This window comes from Ornithodoros turicata, chromosome 4, assembly GCF_037126465.1.
Source record: "Ornithodoros turicata isolate Travis chromosome 4, ASM3712646v1, whole genome shotgun sequence".
NCBI lineage: Eukaryota > Metazoa > Arthropoda > Arachnida > Ixodida > Argasidae > Ornithodoros > Ornithodoros turicata.
In genome coordinates, this window is record NC_088204.1 from 77,408,370 (window position 1) to 77,429,985 (window position 21,616).

General features: G+C 46.8%; 4 protein-coding genes across 6 annotated transcripts in view; 2 read left to right on the plus strand and 2 right to left on the minus strand.

Annotated features, from left to right (window-relative positions):
* Nucleotides 1–2,038, plus strand: part of LOC135391972 (protein outspread-like) — a 91,322-nt gene extending 89,284 nt beyond the window's left edge. For both annotated transcript variants that reach the window (XM_064622562.1, XM_064622563.1), the window contains exon 23: nucleotides 234–2,038. In XM_064622562.1, coding sequence (XP_064478632.1) covers nucleotides 234–340 — 107 coding nt within the window. In that variant the 3' untranslated portion in view covers nucleotides 341–2,038. The remainder of the gene's footprint in view (nucleotides 1–233) is intronic.
* A 1,850-nt stretch (nucleotides 2,039–3,888) lies between these two features.
* Nucleotides 3,889–6,158, minus strand: LOC135393506 (26S proteasome non-ATPase regulatory subunit 10-like). Its single transcript, XM_064623916.1, has 6 exons — nucleotides 6,028–6,158; nucleotides 5,833–5,931; nucleotides 5,619–5,765; nucleotides 5,013–5,188; nucleotides 4,866–4,947; nucleotides 3,889–4,055 (listed from the first exon to the last, which is right to left on the minus strand). Exons 1-6 carry the CDS (start codon nucleotides 6,127–6,129, stop codon nucleotides 3,984–3,986), a joined length of 678 nt encoding a protein of 225 aa, XP_064479986.1. The 5' UTR covers nucleotides 6,130–6,158; the 3' UTR covers nucleotides 3,889–3,983.
* Nucleotides 6,159–6,289: 131 nt separating this feature from the next.
* LOC135391974 (26S proteasome non-ATPase regulatory subunit 12-like) lies at nucleotides 6,290–13,907 on the plus strand. 2 transcript variants are annotated; one of them, XM_064622564.1, is made up of 9 exons: nucleotides 6,290–6,409; nucleotides 6,792–6,917; nucleotides 7,067–7,126; nucleotides 7,189–7,530; nucleotides 9,419–9,703; nucleotides 11,161–11,273; nucleotides 11,378–11,555; nucleotides 11,640–11,717; nucleotides 13,435–13,907. In XM_064622564.1, exons 1-9 carry the CDS (start codon nucleotides 6,305–6,307, stop codon nucleotides 13,684–13,686), a joined length of 1,539 nt encoding a protein of 512 aa, XP_064478634.1. In that variant the 5' UTR covers nucleotides 6,290–6,304; the 3' UTR covers nucleotides 13,687–13,907. The 2 variants fall into 2 exon arrangements, with proteins under 2 accessions (XP_064478634.1, XP_064478635.1); XM_064622565.1 differs by lacking the exon at nucleotides 6,290–6,409 and adding an exon at nucleotides 6,410–6,442.
* Nucleotides 13,908–16,105: 2,198 nt separating this feature from the next.
* On the minus strand, nucleotides 16,106–17,931 carry LOC135393507 (uncharacterized). The gene has a single exon (XM_064623918.1). The coding sequence runs from the start codon at nucleotides 17,852–17,854 to the stop codon at nucleotides 16,181–16,183; it is 1,674 nt and encodes a 557-aa protein (XP_064479988.1). The 5' UTR covers nucleotides 17,855–17,931; the 3' UTR covers nucleotides 16,106–16,180.
* Nucleotides 17,932–21,616: the final 3,685 nt, after the last annotated feature.

Consider the following 21,616-nt stretch of genomic DNA (forward strand, 5'->3'; position numbering starts at 1 on the left):
ACGTCCTCCACTCGCGTCTTCCACTCCTGAGGGTAATATCTCTCGTGTGAATACACAGTAACTGCCATATTTACTAGCCTGCAGCCCGAACACTGTTGAAAGACTAGCGTTCCAAACAGCATGTTTTCTAATGGGAATGTATACTCAGTACTGTAACAATGCAGTAACAAAAGCTGTACTCTTGTGCTCGACCAATAGAAATAAAAATGTGTCCGTTTTCTCAACTTACGCAGGGCTGACGCCACGGACTACTGCCTCCGGTCTCCCCGGACTTGAGCCTCTTGTACAGATGTCGCGGACCTCCCACCTGGGTCAGCTTCAGAGTAGCTCAAATGTGTGAACCTGTGCATGGCGTCCACTCTGTCATCCGCGCTTGTCCATCTTGTGAATGGTGTTAATCGTGCAAGTCAGTACCGAGGTCGCGTAGCTAATGGGATGCGACGTAGGTGTCGCCGCTGTAGATAACGCAAAGACGGAACAGTGTTTGTTTGTTTGTTTGTTTATTCTTTTGGGAACATGGAATGGGCGTAGAGGATACCGCGTGCATGGACTGTACGAGTGTTTCATTACAGTTTCGCGAAATGCTGCTTGTGCGGCAAGGCGTGAATGACGTAGCGTAGGGTTGTTTGGAGTCGTAGACGACAAATATTGTTGTACGTGTCAGCAGTGAGGAGATTCTAGAAGTAAACCGGTTGTAGATATACGGGGTAGCGGCCTATAAAAGATGACCCGTGCCCGCATTCCGTGCCCAGCACTTACTCAACGCACGCGGAGGTCTTCTTCTTTTTTTTTTTTTTTACAGATAAAGCTCTGAAGGCAGTTCAATCAGATGGATGACAGAAGTTTTGAGAGCATTTTCCCTCAATAGCAAAGGAGACGTAAGCGATGGAAATTTATAATGCACGGCATAGGAGCAATTCAATCCTGGTAAATTTCAGAGCTATTGAGCATCGCAGTGCAGAGTTGTATTGCGCAATATACCAACTCCGTAGTCAGAAGTGACACTCAACACTGAAGCGGCTGGGATCGCAGCGAGACGACGTGATGAAACTCTGCCTTGCGGTGTTCGGTGACTTTAAAATTTTGCGGAAGTGAATCGCCTTCAGGGCTTCAGACGTAGACGTAGACGACACAGTGCTCCACATGCATCGGGTAATCGTTGAGCACGGCACGCTGGCGGAGATTCTTATGGGTCGCTACCGTGTGCGTACTGGGGGGTGCAAACATCTTGCTTCGAGACAAGTTCGAATAAGACAGGAGACGTAGATGATACAAGTATACCTCATGCACAGCTTGTTTGACTGCAGGGAAGATTCTTTCATTTCTACGCTAGCATCTCTACTGCTGGTCAGGAGAGATCAGCTGCACCGCCTTTTCTCGACGCCCTGTAGTTAGCTTACAAGTACAAAAAAAAAAGAAAAGCGTTTAGGTTAGCTAACTGCTCTTCCTCCTCTCCAGGGCACACACAAAAAAGGGGAAACACGTTCAGGTCACCCGAGCCGACGAGTGTCCCGACAGTTTCTCCGCACATTTCAACGTCGATAAGAAACGGCAACTTTATATATAGACATATATATATTATGTATACAAAGATTATGAGAGAGAGAGAAAAAGAGATATACATATATAGATTTATATATTTTTTAAGAAAGGTATCCTCAACTACGTACGTGCGCCACATTCAAGAAGTTGTACATAGGCAACGTGCTGACGATCACGTTTTTTTTAAAGAGTAGATTTGTTTCCATCTCGTTTCTTTCTCCTCCTCCTTTAATCTTTCAGTATTTTACCGCGTTTACTACCGTGTCGTTTGTAAACTGTTAACGGGTTAACCTCTCGAAGCGTTTTTTTTTTAATTATTGTCGTGCACACTGACCTCAGGAATTGTCACCTCGTTCGCGGAGGAAAAACAGGCGGGGAACGTTGCTTGTACAAAATAAGATTCTATCGTTGCAGGAGACAAAAGAGGTGCAATATTACTTATCCACACTCTGTAGAAAATATGTTGAAAATAAAAGATAGCTGTGTGCGTCAAATATTTTCTTGTGCAGCGTGTTGTGTGTTAAGTTAAGGTGTGATGTCATTCATTAGGACAAAAACTTCGGACAATAGCATAAAAACGCACCAATTTAGGTGGCTCAATTGATAGTGTCTGCACATATTTGTCCAAATTATACCAGCCATATTATACCAATGTAGTCGATCAACCCTAACATAGTTATTCTGCCGGAGATGTGGTTCCATAGTGTAGGTAGTAGTGGTGCTAATGAAAGAGCAAGCCGTTGTCGGCCTCACAGAGGCGGGCAACGTCACGACAAACGCTCTGGGGGGAATGTGCGTCCTGGGCCGACTTCTAAGGGAACTGTGCCAACGTGTGTCTGACAGCGTCCGAGGAAAACCAAGGAAGAACACAGCCGGCACAGGGATTCGAACCCGGGTACATCCCAGTCTCGACGTGGCGTGAACGTGACGTGGCCAGCACGCTAACCACTCAGCCACGCGAGCTGGTTCAGTGTCGGTGCGCTGGTTGTCACAGTGTAGCGTGGCTTGGCTAGCTATGCAGCCAATAGGAACGAGCGTAGGGCGGGGCTTAACATGCCGTTCTTAGGTTGAACGTGACTATATAGAGTTGTGGGAGCAAACCCAGTCCAGGGCACCAGTGACTTGATGGGATGGCACAAGTTATGTCTGTCACACGTGCACTTTCAACTGCCTTTGAGCCAATGGCAGTTGACCCCAACTGTAGTTATGCGAGGGACATTAAATACTGAGTGCCAGGGTTTTGGCATACACAGAAGCTCTCGGATGAGCAACCTTGTACCACGGACCGATCATCATCATCATCATGGCCATCAGTATCATCACCATCATCCTGCCGAGACTGATCTGATCTCCATTGTGTGTGTGCTGTTTATTCTTTGCTTATTCTGTCAAGCGAATTGACATTGCAATTGAAATTGCCATGCAATGCCTTCTATTCCAGCACTCTACCGACTTCAGTAGAACACCAATGGTGCATTAAGTAGGTGCCATCCTTTTGGTGCTCCCAAACGGGGAGTAGGAAACACCCAGAGCAGCCACTTAACAGTGAAAAACAGCTTTGGTGCATTACATGGTGACTTTGTTTGGATGACAGAAGTTTTGAGGACATTTTCCCTAAATAGCAAAGGAGACGTAAGAAATGGAAATTTATAATACACTTCATAGGAGCAATTTTCAATGAAGGTGACTGCTTGAGGTGAACATGCCTGCATTAAAGCCCTGCATGACCCACAAACAACTACAGACATCCGCATGGAAGTGGCCAAAAAATGATAGTTTCCAAAAATGGGAGAATTCGGTAACATAGCAAGTCTATATTTTGCTTCCAAGCGTACCATTCAAACTAATTGGAAGTACAGTTTATGTATTTTTCTGCCAGTTCCAGCTGCCTTGTGCCCGGCGCGCTCAACAGGAAATACGGTCATGCCAAACGTTTCGAGCCCCAAGCGTTTGTCGTCTGCTTCGGTGCACCCATTTGATATGAGAGTATATGAAACACTTGCACCCCGGGGCACCTACTTAACGCACTCACTGACGTAAGTGTGGGGTGCACGCTTTTCCGTAGGGTGTGCGAGAGCCACATTGGCAACCTCCCCGTGTACATGACTTGTCTGACAGAGGGGTTCCATTCCGAGAAGCAGCAAATACCCAGATACGTGGCTACTAGAAGATTTTTAAATATTCTGGCAGTCACATTCTGGGAGAGACATGTTTCAAAGCTGTCCGTAAAACTTCTTACGCGACACTTGGACAGAGGTGCACTTCCAGCAAATACGAAATCACTGTTGTTGAATTTGAAACTGAACCAGCAAGACATATGTTTTAAGGTGACACGAAACTGTTCAGTACAGTGCAGAGCAAAAAAATTTAATAAGTCTGAGTTTCCTTCTTTGATGTAAAAAGCAAAGAAAAAGCTTTGGCCAAGAGCAAACCGAAAAATATCACATTTCTCGCAGTCCAGTGAGAATCCTCCAAAGTCCAGGGGACGCCAACTGCAAAGCTGTCTTCTCCTCCTGCGCAGGGAGATAAACGCTTTCAGTTTAGATCACATCAGAACTGTTCCAGTTGACATTACAATGTAAGATGAATTTCAGTTCTTGTGCTTACTGTAAAAGTTATTCCTGGCAGCGTACTAACTCTACTAGCATACTGCAGGGCGAAAACAACGCTGCTTTTTGGTACATGGCATCAAGCATGTCGCGTGAACAGACGTGTATTCACGCGAGCTTGGCAATTTTAGGGACCCATGCAAAAAACGTCAAAATAGTTCACAGCAAAAAAGGGGAACTTCAGAAGTGGTTTTATTCTAAATCTTCTCAAAGTCTAATAATGATTCTGGTTTTGGTTGATACATATTCGGGTTCATCGTAAAACACCGTTCATGTGAAGACCTTAACTGCAACTGTACATTCTTATCTGCCTAAAATGGCCGATTACAGAACCTCACTTCAGGGGGTTCTTTGTCGAAATGTGTAACTAAAGTGGGGAAAACTAATGTGTAATCGAATGTTTTTTTTGTTTTTTGTTTTTTTTGGGGGGGGGGGGGGTCCCCTGCATCTGCCACTGGCCTTACCATATCCTGCATGTGGCAAACACAGCTTAAAGAAGATGCCTCAGGTTGAGAGCTGCCGATATGTGGAACCGAGACTGTTCGCAGATGAAGAAAAATGTCTGCAAAATATCGGCGGCTCTGAACCTGAAGCTTCTGCTTCACGTTCTCACTTTGTTCAAGTTGCGGCCAGTGACTGCTTAGCTTCTGTTCAACGTTCGGTTTCTGTTAAACACTAACTTAGCAATGTCATTGTCGAGGACCATTTCTTTACCTTGTTCATTATATCCATCCTACAACCAGCTTCTGCCAGCAATTTTGCTTCTTCTCGTCTATCTTCTTCACATGCGAGATGTCTGTGAAGACAGAACGTAACTTAATCCGAATCAAGCCAGCGCAACAGAGAAAGGGTGGCACTTACATGGCAGTGTTGCCAACAGCATCCTTGCAGTCCAGATCAAGCTGATTGCTGTAGGAGTCTAGGAACAGTTTGATGATGCGCGTGTTGCCCTTCGAAGCAGCTCGATGGAGTGGCGTACTCCCCATGTTGTCTTGTGCGTTGATGTTGGCATGGTTGCTTAGTAACAATTTGGTCATCTGCATCATGTTTTCAATGCAAGGTTAAACACAGGGTATCGATAACTCGTCCCCGTACACAGGAGTGGACTGCGTAACTGCTACAGGGAGGAGTCTAGGATGAAGCGCTCTGATTGGCTCAGCAGTGGCCAATCTGTGCACTGCTCCACAAAATGTGATTGCAGAATGGTGACAACAGATGCGTATACGAAGAGGGGAGTCAAGTCCTGTAGATCACATAAACAAAATACAGAAGCCGACACTGAAGATTTTTGTTTAAATTTAATTTGTACAAGCTTTCGCGTGGAGGTCCACGCTTCCTCAGGTACGTGCCTGAGGAAGCGTGGACCTCCACGCGAAAGCTTGTACAAATTAAATTTAAACAAAAATCTTCAGTGTCGGCTTCTGTATTTTGTAATGGTGACAACACGAAAAAAATATCGTGACATACCTCGACATGATTTTTGGATGCAGCATAATGTAGAGGTGTTTGGCCGGTGGTATTGGCAACATTCACGTTGGCACCTCGGCCGATTAAAGCAGACGCTATCTCCGTGTGACCCACAGAGGAAGCTATCATGAGAGGCGTCCAATTCGCCTGAAAGGTTTGTAGACCACCCGTAAAAAGATAATGGGAATGTGTCAAAGACAGAGATCAAACTTACCTCATCCCCCGTGTCGACGGGTGATCCTTGTTGAAGAAGAAAGTTGACAATGTCATTATGTTTGCCGGAGATAGCCCAGTGCAGCGGTATTCGTCCAGACTGCAAGCACAACGAAACTCTTGTCATACCGAAAATTTGCGCGGATAAGCTATAAGGCCCCGTCACACGATGTTACAGAGTGCGAATAAAACTCACGCTATCTTTCTTGGTAATAATGCTTTTGTCTTTTGCGAATTCGGCCCTCAAGGGCTCATATTTTCCCTCGTATGCCAAGTTACAAACGTGAGAATCTGACATTGTATTGTTTTGTATGACTGAGGTAAAATGCGAAACGGCAACATGCTAACCAATGCTAGCTCCGCAAATGTAAACAAAAGATACGCGTGAAAATTAGGAGGTTATCTCTAGGCGAAACGAGAATTCATTAATATTATCAAATTATTATTACTATAAATAAAATTATTACCTCTGGATGCTAGAACCTGATTTTGTGTACAGACGGACAACGGAAAGCGCTGCGTGTTTTTGTATCGCATCGCGTTTTGGAAATCATCTTCAGCTTGGCATCAAGTTTGTGGTATGTTGTGTGTGGGATTTCGAGTTCTAAATTGTGTGTATTACTGATATTACTGCAAGAATTACCCTTATTTTGCATGATGCGTCTTTATGAATGATTGATCTACTATTTAGTATTGCTGAGAACTGTTGTGCTTCGTCCTATGCGAATTTGGAGCATAATCTTTTCACCATAGCGGTGACATGACTCTGCAAACTTTGAAAGCGTGGTAGCACTAAACGCCGGTCTTTCTCTTCAGCTCACTAGATTTAAAATGTTGAACGAATGAACACCGTGGCGTTATCTCGACGTTAAGTCGTTCCTGTTTCACAGACAGACATTCGCACGTTCGAGCAAGTGTTATATGTGAGACAACCTGCTGAGAAGGTGTGGTGATTTTCAGAAAATGAAGGACATCGACTTGTCGTCGTCAGAGGTCTTTACGGATGCTGGTCGCCTCGTTAAAATGGAGGTGGACTATAGCTCCACCGTCGACGAGAAAGTACCGCAGTGCGAAGAGCTGGCAAAGGTACGAAGCATCTGAGTTATTATGTTATGAAGTATCTGTATGTATTTATGTATCTGTATATAAGTATCTATATGTTATGAAGTATCTGAATCAGGATTTACACAACCAAGAGCTCCGTTACTCATAAAATGTTATCCTTGTTCATCTAGAAAGGGAAACTGAAGGAGGCAGTGGACATCCTTATGTCCTTGGAGAAGCAGACGAGAACTGTAGGTACCGAAACGTTTAGCAGAAGTTGCGTACAATAACTTTCGCCACACCGTAATCCCAGGGCGGCGACACGCACTCGACAGCCCGTGTCCTCGTCGCCGTCGTCCGGCTTTGCTTCGAGTGCAAGGATTACGACGCGCTCAACGAGCAGGTGGTCGCCATGACCAAGCGCCGCAGCCAGATGAAGCAGGCGGTGGCCAAAATGGTGCAGGAGTGCCTCGGCTACGTGGACAAGCTGCCCGACAAGCAGACGCAGCTGCGCCTCATCGACACACTACGCACGGTCACCGCTGGCAAGATCTACGTCGAGGTGGAGAGGGCCAGGCTCACCCACAAGTTGGCCAAGATGAAGGAGGAGGAAGGGAATGTGGCGGAGGCAGCCACCATCATGCAGGAGCTGCAGGTGAGGATCACGTGCAGGAATGCCCTGCGCCCCGTCGCGAAAGGAGGCGTGAAGGTGTTTCGTAGGCCGAGCAAAAATAGGTGGACTTGCGAAACATTCAGTTATAGTGCATGAATACTTGCATAGCGGAACCAAACAGATGTAGAGCATATGCACATGATATGTGCATACTGCATATGTATCTTTCTATGAAGCAGCATCCACTTTCTTTCATGATCACCCTCCTGTCATTTTTGCACTTACGAGCAGAACTGTTTGTATGTATTTGGTATGGTAGAGATATCGGCTTGAAATCCAAATATGAAATTTGAACTGAATACGCGATTATTCGCTTTGGTATTAAGAAAATCTGAATATTAACAAAGCCCCAGGAAGTACTAGAACAAGACTTTGTTCAGTGCAGGGAAGCCCTTTAAAGTGCCACTCCAGACTCAGAAGACAGTATTTATTTTATTTAGTCCATGAAAAGAAGGTGCCTCGAGGATTCTATACGCAAAATTTCAATCCTGTTTACGAACGCTGTGCATTTCTGTCAGTTTTTGAAGATCTGTTGAGCCTCCACAAGTTTCGATGACGTGTGCAGCGAGTGACGTAATCATAAGCCCACAAATTACAGTCGCCAACCGTTAATTCGGACCCTAATAATTCAGACTTTCCAATAGTTCAGACAAAATCTTGGACTTAATCAATAGCCCCCATAGAACCAATGCACTTCAGCTTCGAATAATTCGGACCGTTTTCGGGGCCACGGCTCGATAATTCGGACGGATTTTGGCCGACTTTCCCTACTTTTTGTGAAAATCCACGCTCCTAAATTCAAAATCAGAACCTCGAGCTTCCGACTCCCACTCGCCGCCGGGCTGCCCCTCCAGTAGCTCCCTCGGAGCGCCGCCTGCGGGGAGCAGAAGTTCGCGTTCATGTGATCGACGTTGCTGTTTAGATGCGCACTTCGGATGCGACAATAGGCGATTTCAGATATTGCCCTTGTGCTCCGCACGGGGGCCCTCCGTCGCCCAAGTCACGCACATCGCGCAATGCGTCTTGGGAAATGGTTTACATTCGTGCTCGCTGCCTGTTGCTCGAAGTTGCGGGAGGTGAAGGAGAAAGAAAACCGAAACCGTTTGCGCTCTTCTTCTTCTCTCAGACTCATGAAAACTAAATCCCAAGGTGCAGCGGGGCTTTCGCAACACGGCGCTCTCTGGTGGGCCATCCATGCAATTTCAGAAATCGTCTATTGAAACTGTGGAAATGTCGTCGTCTCTGTCAGCTGACAGTGATGACAATGCGATCGGTGGCATTTTGGATATCAGCGATGTGGACGGCGTAAATTTTTTGTAATAAACGCCAGTGTGAGAGTGGATTTTTATGATTAACTACTAATTCGGACAGCTCGATAATTCGGACAAATCCCGTGACCATTAGAAGTCTGAATTAACGGTCGGCGACTGTACAATGACGTCATGTTCTGGAGAGGGCACTCGTCTCCTAGCAACAACGCCGGCGTCCGGGGAGGGTCACGTGACGCTGATCGAAAGAGGGGGAAATGGGAGAGATGTCTTCTCCCTCCTTTGTGTTTTCTCCAAGGTCACAGCGTTCGAATGATATGTCACGTGGGGCTTCGCTTACAGAGTGCAAACAGTGAGCCCCCCAGAAGACGCAAAGGGCGACAATGTTGCCAGATGAGAGCCGGGCGCTACGTCGGAGCCTAACATGACGTCGCAGTTCTCAAAAATAAAAGTTGATTTGCTCGAGCTTTCGCGTCACATAGAGCCAAAATATTTTGCAGGTTCCTGCAAAATATTCTGGAAGATTTCAGTGACACAACTTTGGTAGGATTCTGAAGACGCAAGATTTAGCCCGTAGCGGCATCCTTTCTTTTGGCGCGTAGGTGGAGACTTTCGGTTCCATGGACAAGCGCGAGAAGGTGGAGCTTATCCTGGAGCAGATGCGTCTGTGCTTGGCCAAAAAGGACCACGTACGGACGCAGATCATCAGCAAGAAGATCGCCACCAAGTTCTTCGACGACGAGGCCCAGCAGGACCTGAAGCTGCGCTACTACAGGCTCATGATTGAGCTGGACCAGCACGAGGGTTCTTACTTGGCCATCTGTCGACACTTCCTCGCTCTCTACAATACACCCAGCATCCAGGACAAGCAGCAAGAGAAACAGGAGGTAAATGTCTTTGGCTATGGCAGTGGCTATGGCTACAGCTGTAGTGTTACGTGTGTCTTAGGGTTCATTTTCTTGCTCAACCCTGGCCACCCTCGGATTGGGGAATGATGTATTACCCGGGTGTAGCTTCGCCCAGCTGGAATTTCCATCCAGCGAGAGTAGCCCATGACCAGTTCCTAATGTGGCCACTGTGGCAGTTATAGCAGACGACAAATGGTAACGGTTTAATGGCAAATTGTTTAGGGCCAGTGTTCGTCGTTCAATGGTTATGATACTGAACTAATTCACGCCAGTTTCCGAAAATATTCAAATATATGAAATTCAGCGTACAATGAATTCTAAATGAAAGTTTGAGTAGTGTTAGTATGCACCAAGAGCTGCACTACAGCAAAATTTCAGCGTTCTATTACGTGTGGATTACTACAATCACGGAGCGGCAGCAGACGACGCCCTTGATTGAAGTATGCGTGCTCTCACAACTCTCGCCTACACGCTTGTTGAGCTCGGTTTGAGAGTAGGTACCTGTCACAACCCTTTGGTGACGAGAGTTGAATTTTCAACGACGGGTTATTTCCTCTAACCTAGATCTTTTGCCCAGCACGTGTTACCCTGTGTTACCGGCGTAGTCGAAAATAAAAAACACTGCTGAAGACTTTTTATTTTGTTTTTAATTTTTCAAATTTACGTTTGTGGACGGTTACTTGACGCAGATTCCAGTTTCTTCATTCTTTCGGTTATACCCCTTTCACACGATAAATTGAATGACATTCACACTGAATGTCATTCATACTGAATGTCATTAAGTCTGTATTGCATCGAGCTACACGAAGAAAAACAATGTCATTCGCAAATGATGTCACTGTCGATGATTCAGACACCGGGGCCGAACATATGATGCTACATTCCGGAACGTTCTTTATATTTTAATTTCTTTTCTTTGAAACAAGGAAAATATTAGATTATTTCACAAAATCATTGCATTTTGGACGACATTCAGTTGGCTAATTATCACAAACCATGACAAGTAAGAAGCCAACATGGCAACTGGGAATTAGGAACAGTTAAGCATTCCTTCATTCAAGTCAGAAGTGATTAAATTTGCGATAAAATATTGGAGTAAAACTTTTATTCGTGTTTGATTTCTCCAAACTGTTTACCGTCGTCGTTTTTGCTACCTCTCTCCTGACTAGGGCATGCACTCGGTGCGAGAGAGAAAAGCAGACAAGCTCCTCAAACTCATTAGTTGGGTGAATGCCATTCGGTTTTACTGTGTGACAGGGAATGAATGTCATTCACTGAGAATGACATTCGATTTGCTGTGGGGCAGGGGTATTACCCTGGGTAGAATAAGAAAGGGCACCCTTAGAAAAAGCCATGTGTGTTTTGCACATTTTAGAAGAAGCTGCACGTGAAACAGCTGCCTGCATCGCGTAATAATCTTTTTTCGCTCTCGTCAGACCCTGAAATACCTCTTGCTGTATCTCATCCTGTCACCATACGACAACGAACAGCACGATCTCATCCACCGCATCAAGACTGACAAAAACCTCGACGAGCTACCTCAGTACAAGTACGGCGACATTTCGCTTTGTTTTTTTTTTTTTTTTTGGTTTCGCTGTAAATGCGAACCAGTTTTCGGAGGACGGCTCCTTGATCGTGTCACTTCATCCTCAGGGAACTGCTGAAGCTGTTCATCACTCCGGAGCTGATCAACTGGCAAAGCCTCTGCCAGGCTTACGAAAGCGAACTGCGGTCATCCGTGGTCAACGGCGGAAGCCCGCCCGTCTTCGCGTCCAACGATGAGATGGGTGACAAGCGCTGGAAGGACTTCAAGAGCCGCGTAGTTGAGCACGTACGTTGCAACCGTCTTTGACGACTCGTTCGTTCGTCGTGTTCATGTTTTGTCTGTTCATATTTGTGACGTCTTTCTGTGCAGAACATTCGGATCATGGCTAAGTATTATACTAGGATCACGCTCAAGAGGATGGCGGAGCTGCTCGATCTGTCTATTCAGGTATGTGTGTGCAGAATGTGTACCAACCCGAAAAATCCGGAAATCGTCCGGGAATTTCATCACCAAGTCGAACATTTGTCTTTGGTGTCAGCAGTGAATATCGCCGTTCTTTTGTGTGTCTGCACTTTGCAGTTTAATGTCTGGAGTTTATTCGAAGATTCCGATCACGGCATATCGCTGTAACGCAGGTGGCCATCCAAGTCAAGCAACCCATGGATGGCTTGGCTTGGCTTGGCTTGGCTTGGATGGCTTGTGGGGAGAAGGGTTCCCTCTCAGACGACAGACCGGCATCTCACGAAAATTGGCACCGCACTTTGAGGAGAAGTTTATTGGGTTCCAAAGATTCAAGGGTTGTTCAATGTTGACCAAGACACTTGTTTCCTTAAATACAATGGAAAGCTCGTCAGTTTCTCGAAGTATTCACCGTGCCAACCTAGACACCGCGGCAATCGCCGTGGCAACTCTTTGATGCCTTTGGCGTAGAAAGAAGTGGGGACGGTCATGTAGCACTGCTGGACATCTTTCTGGTGGCCTTCATATGTGTGGAATGTCTTTCATCCACGGTGCTTTTTTTTAAGGAACTCGAACAAATGGTAATCGCCTGGGGCTAAATCTGGGCTGTAAGGGGCATGAGGCAAAAACGCAATTCAGCCAAGGTTTCTGTCGTGAAATTCACTGTGTGAGGTAGGGCTGTGCGAATAGTGATTTTTGGGTTCGAATCGATTACGAATGGAATAGTAAAATCTTCTAATAGTAGCGAATCGAATAATGTCGAATACCACACAAAAATGTGTGCTTATTGCTGAATAGTAAGCAAAAGCTTGCATTGAAACCTGATGCTTAGTTGTAGTTTGTGAGACTGACTCCGAACTATATACACATATTTCATTGATGAATACATTTGTGCTAGAATTGTCCTGAAAATTGTAATTCCAGACATAAAGTAGCTGGCTGTGTGATTAAATCCCTCTTTCTATGGCGTCATAGCTGGTCCAGCCAAAGCTCAAAATAATTAAACTAACTTAAACATCCCTGCCAATATTTGCTAAAATATTTCTCAAAAGTGTCAATTTTCGGTGATCCCTCAAATCGCACTTTTAAACCATGCCTGCAACCCACTGTTCACTGTTTTCTCCTGCGAAAATGTCACTCCACATTATCGGTGATCGAATACTGTACACGTGCTCCACTGCGAGTGACCAGCGAATTGCTACGGTTGTAGCTTCATTGAGATATATGGCGGTAGATGACATTGACATGCTTCTGCACACTTGTTGCTGTTTGCACAGCTCAGCCAATGGCTGTGTAACAGTTCAGCGGGTTCAGTTGTATGCGGTGTTGCTGCACCTGGGGATGTTGTCGACGCAGGAGTGGCAACATTGTAATTGTCTGGACGGTAACCCCATTCTTGTCCACCTCCATACCGGGCATGAACACCCCGACGTTTTCGTTACTTGACATAGCGGACGATGTGCCATACTTCTTCCGTAGATTGAGGCACTTTATGCAAAAAAAAATACAACGGCATATGCAGGTTGCACTGGAAAAAAGTTTGAGCTCAATACTCAAGGAACGCTGTTACAAAGAAGTAGGAAAAATCCGAATTTTCGGATTTTGGAAAAATCCGAAAAACTCTGTCAGGGACGGTGCTCAAAAAACGAAAGCTTCACCGTCAGTACAAAAGTCGTGGGCAAAAGTGTCACTTTTGTCAAAACAGGGCACCGAGGAGGTCCTCTCGGAGCTGGTGGTCGGCAAGATGGTGTGGGCAAAGGTGGACCGGCTGGCGGGCGTCGTCAGCTTCAGTCAGCAGCAGGACCCCAACGAGGTGCTCAACGACTGGTCCCGCAACCTCAACACCCTCATGGCTCTCCTCAGCAAGACCACCCACCTCATCTCCAAGGAAGAGATGATTCACCGGCACCTGCACACGACCGCCCCAGCTCTGCCTTCCAGTGCGATGGAGGGATGAGACGCATTGTCTTCTTCGCTAGGCCCCTCATTTGAAAAAGTAATCTTCAGGTCCGCCTGTCTCGGAGTGCTGGGGGATGATAAAAACGGGGTTTTCACGGGGGGTTGGGTCCTCTTCTGTTGGCTGTTCATCTGGAAGAAATCTTGCCACCGTATGGGTGCCTGTGTAAGCCACCGAGGAGCATGGTCGAGTAAGTTAAAGAATAAAAATTTAAAAAATGATATTTTTTCTTTGGCAGGTGAATGAAATTAGATGCTTACTTTGCTAGAACGAAAATCATTTGTGCGCAAGTACCACAATGTGAAGATGGCGCGTTTGAAGCATTTTGTTCCGGCAGGCATATAGCATTCAACATCTGGAGAAGTTCTGTACATAAATGCCTTTAATAAACGTTTTGAAGAAATTGTGGGCCATTTTCATTCTTTGTTTGCTGCGTGCACCTCAAATACGTTGCGCGAAGCACTGCATCATTCCATGAACAGTCTGTCGGGATTTCAAAAGCATCGGTCCCCCCCACACTTAAAGGGTCTTACAAAACTGCGTCGCACGTGCGTGGCTACCATGCGAGGAGGAAAGACACTTTTGCAAAAGCGCGTGCTTGGCCCGCCATCTACCGCTAACATCACGTGAGACAGACCACGCCGAAGCAACCCCAACAACACCGAATATCCTCTGGATGTACGAATAACGTCCTAACGGATTCGTGCGTCCGATGGATGTCCATCGGACATACGAATCCGTTAGGACATTATTCGTACCTCGCGCAGGGAAACGAACACATGCTGACGAAGAGTTGGAAGGAGGGACAGAAAAGAGAATGAAATATCCCACTAGGCCAGGCAGTGGGTTTCCGAAGTTTATATTCTGCCATATTGGGATGGTGTTTTTCTTTTTAGTTATTTTTCGAGAATTTCGATATTATTTATCTTTCTTTCTTTTTTTTCTTTTTTTACGGTTCAGTTGCGAACCGAAATTATAAGAAAAAGTGACGGCTGCAGTATGCAACGACACACACAGAAGGATTGCTAATAACGATAAATCAAGAAGAGCGTGTTGGTGGTAACTGGGCGTGATTATGAACGCTCTGTCGTTTTGTCCGCGTCTCCCAGCGTTCATCATCATGTTCGGAACTCTCGCTGGTGTGCGGCACGACTTGCAATCAGCGATATCCGTGCCAGATCACCAGTGCCGACGTGAACATGTCGAAATCCTGATATTCGTGGACGCAGTCGCAAGGCAACTAACGATTGCGTCCCACCTTGCCGTCTGCGTTGCAGCAGTTGCTGCCCTTTCAGGGAGACTTTTTTTTATTGTCACCTGCGCTCTTTTGTCAATTTTGAAAAGGAAAGGAAACATAATGCACAGAAAAACGAAAATCTTAGCCTCTGAACGAACGAACGAAATGACGATATGACAGGCAAGGACGCAGCTCAGCAGCAGCGTCACACGGATGGTTCGCGTATTGTTACGTGAAAGATTGCTTCACACTGGGTATAAGACCTGGCAGTCCTGGGCCGACTTCGGCGTAGATGTGCTGGGAACACGGGGGGGGGGGGAGAAACAGCACAGCCGGCTGTAGGATTCCAATAGGCAACCCTGGGTTATTACCGTGTTTGAGATACCGCATATGGATGTAGTGCCCACACCGCGGGTGTTAGTCGAGCTCGGTTTGTCTTGATTCCGTCATTACAGCAGGCGGGGGACGTTCGGGGGGCTTTAGCTCTCATGTGAAGCACATTGGCTGTGTCTCCGTTCGTTCATGTTCTGTTCGTTAATCTCCAAGGCAAAGTATACGATACGTACGACCCAGATATATTTTTCTGCTTCATTTTTATTTTATATTTTGTCTCTCGTCCCCTCCGTGGCTACTCTCACCCATCTCCCACGTCATCTTACAGCGTCAAAACTCTTCCGGGATATCGACAGTGTGTTTCGCGTAGGAATCACATATTGTCATCGCATTGTCTTAGAAAGCGCAGTAAAACGCAAATATATTGGACAGGAGATAGCGATCCCTGCCACGGCAACCGAAGACGAAAACAAACGTTCAGAGAGATGTAATATTGACGATTCTTTCTGCTCAGTGCATGCTTTTAGCAGAATAAACATTACTTGAGGATATGTGCATTTCTACCAATTATTTTCGGCCACGTATTCAGTGGTCCCAGCTGCTAAGTGCCCGGATGCGGGACCACTTAGTAGAGAAGGGACCGCTGTATCAATTCAACTGGGACCATCATGAAACTACATGATCCCACTTTCAACTGGTCAGTTACTAAATGGTCCCACGTTCAAAGTGAGACAAACCACTTTGAAATGTTCATTCCAGATTTTTGTCTGGGCAAGCAGTCAGCGTGCCAGGCGGATGTATGCCTTAAGGAACGGCAGCGATGTGCGTCAGAGAACCAAACGAAATCGATACATCGAACACAAATGATATACTATTTTGCGTGTCATATTTCACCGTACGTATACAGTACTTCAAAAAGGAAGTTCAATGCTCCGTGCGGGTTGTCCTTCCATCCGCCTTTCTAATGCCAGCCAGAACGTTCCACTTGTAAGAACGCATTATCTTATCGTAGCCCACCAGGAAACTAGAGAATAAGATCACGGTCGAACCGGCAAGGCCCCACTCGTTCGGGTACTCGTTTAGAAAAATAATCTCCACCAAAATCGACAGCACAATGTCGATGCATTGCTTTAGAGTCGTCACCGCCGCCGCAGTCTCCTGTGACAAGGCCCGACCCAGTAACACCAGCGACGCGAAATTGACGTCGCTCAACATCACCAGAGACCCCATGAAGCGTCCGACGAAGAGGTCCCGGTAGCCTCCAGTCAGCATGGTTACCGCCAGTGACAAAGCGACACGGCTACAACTGCAGTTGAAGCTCAACCTGAGCGCTGTCATGTTCCTCATGTACCTCACCACCACAAGCAACTGGACAATCGACAAGACGCTTCCGAGGGCCATCAGGACGCCTGTCAGGTGATTCAGTTCGTACCCTTGTCCACCGTACAGGGACGCCGGTTGAATTATGAAGACGACACCCAAGACATTCAAGATCATCGCGATCCACTGAAGCTTGTAGATCTTTTCCCGGAGAACTATCGCAGATGCTACGGAAACTCCCATCGGAATTAAGGTACCGATGGCAACGACGTCGGAGATTTGCAGGAAGACCAGGGCCATGGCCCTGAAGATAGAGGCAGAAACGGCGAAAAACGAGCGGAGAAAAATTAGAGGCTGTAGATTCATTGGCCCGAAAGGTCGTTTCACCCCAAAGGCACCGGGCATGGAATTTACGAGGAGGCTTAAGGAGATGTAGAAGGTGATCTTCCCCTTCGGTACGAGCTTCAGACGCCTCGTCAAGAGACTTACTATGGCTGCCGCCACGCAGTGAAGTAGTGTATAGAAGATCCAGTGAAAGTTATTGCGATATGCGTATTCGCTCGGCACCAGCTCGGTCTCTATGCATGAGGGCCCACCCGAGTGACTGGTGTCTTCGGTGGCTTCGGAGGTAACCAACGAGCGAATTAAATCAACGTCGCCCTCGATCAGATAACCAGAACTAATGTCAGTTACGATGGACTTTGATGCGAGACGTTCGTGCTTTGGTGTTCGCAAAGCTGGTCTTAATGGCTTCCCCGTCGGTGCTTCATCAGCATCTGCTGACTTCGAAGTCTCGTCGGCCTCTGCGGCTGTAAGCTTGTGTGCTGCTGGAGATGCTCTATCGGGAGAAAGCTTGCCGGCTGCTGGAGATAAGTTTCTTCGGTCTTCTTTGACGTGTCCTGCGGAGTGCGCGAGTACAGGAGGTTGCCGTGGGGTGACTACGCTGCCCGGCTCCACGGACGTGCCGTTGAAGAGGAGTGAAGACAAGTTTTCGCTCAGGGCAAGCGACGGTGCGTTCGGCGTTTCTTCTGCTCGCATATCGGTAAAAGTTACGGATGGCCATTGCTGGCAGATAATAGAAGGTGTCCTGGCGTCCGTTACCATAACGGCTGGTTCAGTGGCAAGTTGGGTCTTCTTCCTGCTCTTCTTTTTGTCTTTCCGTTGTCTAGTCTTCTGTTTCAGCTTCTTTGGGCTGCCGTCATCCTTAGTCCCATCGTATGGTTCATGCCCTGTCGGAGTGTCGCCAGGTTGAGGTGGGTCGTTCAGCCTCCGCTCCATGTTAGCGGGTCGAGGATAGAACGCGAACGCTCTCGTGCTGCCGCGAGGTCAGGATAGCGCGTGCAGTTGATGACGCCAGCGATGATGAAACACTGACAGACGTAACACAAGCATCAAGGTGCATAAGAACATGAAAGATCTCGAGCAAAAATGCCCAGCTGGAACCAATTGGAAGTCCAGCTGGTCCCACCTTCAGCGGTTTATGGAACAGTTCCACTCTTTCCCCTACTCCTTCCTGCTGTCCTCTCTCCATGTGTCCACTTCTGTACGCCGCGCTAGTGCAGAATTTAGATCCACCTACCCTGCTCCATCTGAGGTTGGATTCAGGTGGAGCAGAGCCTGGAATGACACTCATAGCGCACACATATGTGTCTGGGCTAACAGCAAATTATGTATGCCACATTCAAAAATAGTTGCAGCCCCTTCTGCTGCTTCAGAACATCTTGCTTTTTTTTTTCAGCATAAAATATCTATTATAGTTTCTTGGGAGCCATCTGCTTCTTCATCCTTCGATGTCCAAGGCACTCCGAAAGGCTCGCTGCTTAGAAAATTGAATTGGAACCCCGAGTGGAACCACTTGAAAACCAAAAGCGTCCTATGCGGGCAATTTCAGAGTGAAGTGTTTTTTTAGCGTGTGTTTTTTTATGTAGGAGTGTGGTATAGTCCCACTTCACTGGCAATTGGACTTGTTGCAGCTCCACTTTTAATTTTGACCACCACCGCTAAGCCGTATACTGTTGCAGAAGTGTTATGTAGACCGGGCGTTGTGACCAGGAAGTCGTAATCCTAATTTGCTTTTTAGAACACGCCAAACGCTTGTGACCCTACTGCCATTAGCCCAAGCCATATTACTCGCAACTTTCGCTTGAGTTTGAAACCGCAACGGCAGTGAGTGTTATAAGTAACCGTTGAAAACTTGGCTTCCGAGGTGCCACCGCACCAGCAACAGATAAGATTCTGAGGCATGAACGCTACCCTTCCGGTAGGTACGGTATATTGACGACGTGCGCCCCTGCGTCAAGCATGCTGGTGGGCTTTATCAGCTTTATCAGCCGACGCATTTTTCGCGCTTCTTGCCCACCACAGCAAACTATAGTCTCGAACCGGTCTTCTCGTGACGTCACGTGTTAGTAAACATGTGAGTGTCGTCTAAAGAGTCACGGTGGACCAGTGGCGGATCCAGGAGCGATCGCCCCAAATCATCAGGTGAGGGTCTAAATCCGCCCCTGACGGTGACGTTGCCAACGGTCTAACTACTACGGCAGTAACACACTCTATTATGGCCTCATTATCATACCAGACTCAGCGCCATCAGTATCGGGGCGTGTTTTGAAATTTCACTGGATAGTCGTCGGATTGCAGGTCTGTATAGTTATCGTTCCCTCCAGTCTGTCAACTCTCCGAAATGTTTTTTTTTATTCTTGTTTTTTTTTTAAATTCCGTGTTAGCGCCGCGAAGCAACTGTGGCTATGAGCGGCGTACAGACGTGGACAGATGGAGAGTGGACAGCGGGAAGGAGTGCGGAATTGGGGGTTAGTATGCGTCCTGGGCCGACTTCAGGGGGATCTGTGCCGACATTCATCTGGAAAGTCTTGGGAAAACCCAGGGAAAACCTCAGACAGCACAGCCGGTGACAGTATTCGAACCCGTGTCACCTCCCAGTCTCGGCGTGGAAAGCGATATCGTCCTAACCACTATGCCACGGGAGCTGGTCTCCGAAATGTATAAAATGAGAATGTTTTCGAATCTGTGTCGTAAAAGGCGCTGTATTATGTATAGTATCTTGTCTAATTACAACCGTTTCACCAAGTAAATCGTGAGGAACTGCAAACAACGCATATAGGACTATAATTCAACTATAGGTGGATAGTATAGCGATTTGATATTTATACACCGTGTTTTTTTTTTTTATTCGTGACATATTTTTAACGACACCTCGGATAGGGTAGAGAGTAAATCACTCCTAAAATTAATTATTTAATTGGAGTTCTCGGGCAAAAGTGAGGCAGCAGAATAGGAGACAATCCTCGTTGAAAGGGTTTGTATTTTATTCAAATATCCCGGAATGAACACGTGTGTTGAAACCAAAACCGCGCATCTCGGGGCCGGATGAGTTTCTGGTATTCCCGGTGCCGGCTTCCGACGCCACTATTACCCCCAATACCACGAATGCAACTATGTAGATCCGTTCTTTACATCTGTCCGTACACCGTTACGATATCCCCCGAGTACGACGTCACAAGCACTTTTAGAACGAATTCCATATCAACGAACAAATCGCTATAACGAACTTTCTTGTCTGGGATCGTAGGACTAATGTATATTTCGAACATTTGTAACGAATTCCTTTATAACGAACGTACTAGTATGACGATGCGATTTTCTGGTCGTCTCCGTTAAATTCGTAACCTATACAATCGATTTTTGTCGAAAAAAAAAAAAACGGAAAGAGACGGCTGGGCACGTTACCATATCCTTACCATGGTGAAGCCTGCAGAGGTTTGTGCCTCATTTCGTAATGAAGTAGTGCCGGTTTTCAAGGTACAGCGGACCAAATGAACCGGCCAGGATTACCGAATGAAACGAACGCAGGTTATGTTAACACAGCATAAGTGCAAGTATTAAGCTGGGGAATAAATTCAATAGTTGAAAAAGCCTGAGCTTATAGGCACCAGGAAGAACGAGACAGACAGACACACGTACGGGTATTCCTCCAGGTTGTGCTATGTTCCTTCAGACGCTGAACACACTTCGTCTGCGCGCATCGTTTTCGTTTCACGCGAATAAAATTACGACAGAAGCGAATAGGTGTAGATGGCTGACCGTTATGTTGTGTAACCGGTCGAAGTCATACCCAAGGCCTTGCTGAAGAGTGGGAGGTTGTGGGTTCGCATCCTACCACCGTGTGTGCTGTCTGAGGTTTCCCCTGGGTTTTCCGAAGACTTTCCAGAGCAATGCCGGCACAGTTCCCCCTGAAGTCGGCCCAGGACGCATACTAACCCCCCCTCCCCACTCCTTCCTGCTGTCCTCTCCCAACCTGTCCATGTCTGCACGCCGCGCATAGCTACAGTTGCTGCGCGGTGCTGACACGGAACTAAAAAAAACTTGTCGTGAAAGCTTTCGTTCGCTTATAGCGATCAAAATTATACCGGCGGCTGGGAAAACGTGCGAAAACCGAGAAGCAAGATTCAATTTTTAAATTTAAAACAAATTAAGGAGGCATTTTCAACCGCCTCTGCCTTTGCGAACATTAAAGTGAGAACGCGGTGCGTTTATCCGCACGGCGACTTCGAAGGCGCTCGCGAGAAGTAGAGGAGGTTGCTCCTTTTCCACGTCGTTTTTCTCGACCCTAAGTTTGTTTTTTTTCTGGTTTGCTGCGTGTGTGCTACGACGCTGTTTGCGGTTTCGGGGCGAGTTTTTGATGAGGAAAGGCATGACTCGATGTTATGTTGTCCACGGAAAAGCTTTCGATGTAAAGCTGCGTCAATCTAGGGCCAGATAAAATGCTTGTGCTCTCAACAAACCCGCATGGTCAGCGGCGTCCTACAACGTTATTTCTACGGGAGATTTCGCGGCAGTTCACGCATAACGATACTCTCGATATAACGATCGGATTTTGCGTTCCCGTCAACATCGTTATAAACGTGCTCGACTGTATTTGGGCACGACGAAGATCGTACCCATACCAACGAGCTCAAAATTGCTGCGTTGCTTACCCAGACTTTCCTGTGGCTTCGAAAGACATGGTCAGGTTGGACGTAC

Excerpts from the sequence above, each read along its gene's own strand:
- LOC135393507 (XM_064623918.1), bottom strand. The coding sequence starts at position 17,854 with ATGGAGCGGAGGCTGAACGACCCACCTCAACCTGGCGACACTCCGACA.
- LOC135393506 (XM_064623916.1), bottom strand. The coding sequence starts at position 6,129 with ATGTCAGATTCTCACGTTTGTAACTTGGCATACGAGGGAAAATATGAG. Across the intron at positions 5,932-6,027 it reads TTATTACCAAGAAAGATAGC|TCTGGACGAATACCGCTGCA; the intron begins GTGAGTTTTATT and ends TTGTGCTTGCAG. Across the intron at positions 4,056-4,865 it reads GGATGGATATAATGAACAAG|GAGGAGAAGACAGCTTTGCA; the intron begins GTAAAGAAATGG and ends CTCCCTGCGCAG.
- LOC135391974 (XM_064622564.1), top strand. The coding sequence starts at position 6,305 with ATGCTAGAACCTGATTTTGTGTACAGACGGACAACGGAAAGCGCTGCG. Across the intron at positions 9,704-11,160 it reads AGCAGCAAGAGAAACAGGAG|ACCCTGAAATACCTCTTGCT; the intron begins GTAAATGTCTTT and ends CGCTCTCGTCAG. Across the intron at positions 11,718-13,434 it reads TGCTCGATCTGTCTATTCAG|GGCACCGAGGAGGTCCTCTC; the intron begins GTATGTGTGTGC and ends TTGTCAAAACAG.